Source organism: Sinocyclocheilus grahami, unplaced genomic scaffold, assembly GCF_001515645.1.
Source record: "Sinocyclocheilus grahami isolate Dianchi unplaced genomic scaffold, SAMN03320097.WGS_v1.1 scaffold2977.1, whole genome shotgun sequence".
NCBI classification, from domain to species: Eukaryota; Metazoa; Chordata; class Actinopteri; order Cypriniformes; family Cyprinidae; genus Sinocyclocheilus; species Sinocyclocheilus grahami.
The window spans coordinates 8,342-9,514 of record NW_015508150.1 but is presented as its reverse complement, the minus strand read 5'-3'; the positions used below and the strand labels follow the sequence as shown (position 1 = coordinate 9,514).

Sequence of the window (1,173 nt, the reverse complement as noted above, 5' to 3'; positions counted from 1 at the left end):
ACAACATATCCTAAAAAATATATATAATGGTTTTAAAACTAAAGCCAAATGTTTACAAGGCCATTACCGTTTCCAAGGCTAGAGGAGCTGATGCCCAGAGGGTTGGACACACTGGGTGTGGTTGAGCTTGTGGTGGAGCTGGTGGTGCTAGCCGTCCCAGAGGTGGTGGTGGTGGTTGTGGTGGCGGCGGTGTCAGGGGGACCCCAGGGATTTGGCAGGGGCTCTCGGTTTTCAGTCCTGGATGGCTGTACTCCGGAGTTATCAGTATTTCCACCCAATGCCGAGAAAGGGTTATTTCCAAACTGTTCAAAATAAGATGATGCAACACAACGCCTGTTTCACACTGCAAGCTTGAGCTTTGTGTCAGCTTCACGTCAGAGTAACTACACCGTCAGACTCACAAGAGTATTCACACTGGAAGCGTTTGTACAGCATCACAGCAGCGGCTACAAAGCTAAATATTACTTTACAAAGACAACTATAAATTTGTTTTTAGATGTTGGTCAGTTATAAACTTTAAAACTTGAAAGTTTTAAAATCTTGAAAGTTGGTTAGCATGGGGATTCACATAGTAAACAACAAAAACAGATGTTTCAGTCATACTTTGATACAGAACATGCTGTTTTTAATGTTGTTGTTTTTTCAGTAATACACCATAATTCAATCCAAACTGAAATTAAAAAAAGTTGAAATGGGTAAATCTTCTATACATATTTTTGATTCTTCATTTAGTTTTGCGACAGTCCAATTCTTGTTAAATTCTATGCATATTTAGCACATTTTGTGTGAAATCACATTTATTTTGTCAGTCATAAGTGTGCTGTCACTTTAATTGAGCGTGAGCGGTGCAGCAAAAATAGAATCTGTGCCGAATCCCTCGCTTCAGCACTGCTCACGCGCCGCTTAAGCTTGCGGTGTGAAACCTGCCTAACTCTTACTGTAAGTCATTTCAAATGAGTGTTGAGACTTGACTTTGAATTTGATCAATTCAATAATATTTTAGGTGAAAACCTTTTTATTTATTTTAATTAAAATTATATTATTTTCTAATTCAAATAAATATATTTTTTAAATCAATAAATGTATCTGACCTGTTCACGTGCAGCACTAAACATGGGCTCTTGAATGTCTGTGTACATCCTCCGAAGAGCATTGTAACCCCCGGGAATACTC

General features: G+C 38.5%; 1 protein-coding gene across 1 annotated transcript in view; it reads right to left on the bottom strand.

Annotated features, from left to right (window-relative positions):
* The window catches only part of LOC107575888 (ubiquilin-4-like), a gene marked incomplete at its 5' end in the record, with an annotated part of 4,180 nt that extends 3,011 nt beyond the window's left edge, over positions 1–1,169 (bottom strand). Inside the window, 2 exons of the mRNA XM_016262205.1 lie at positions 68–302; positions 1,092–1,169. Coding sequence (XP_016117691.1) covers positions 68–302; positions 1,092–1,169 — 313 coding nt within the window. The remainder of the gene's footprint in view (positions 1–67; positions 303–1,091) is intronic.
* Between the last annotated feature and the right edge of the window lie 4 nt (positions 1,170–1,173).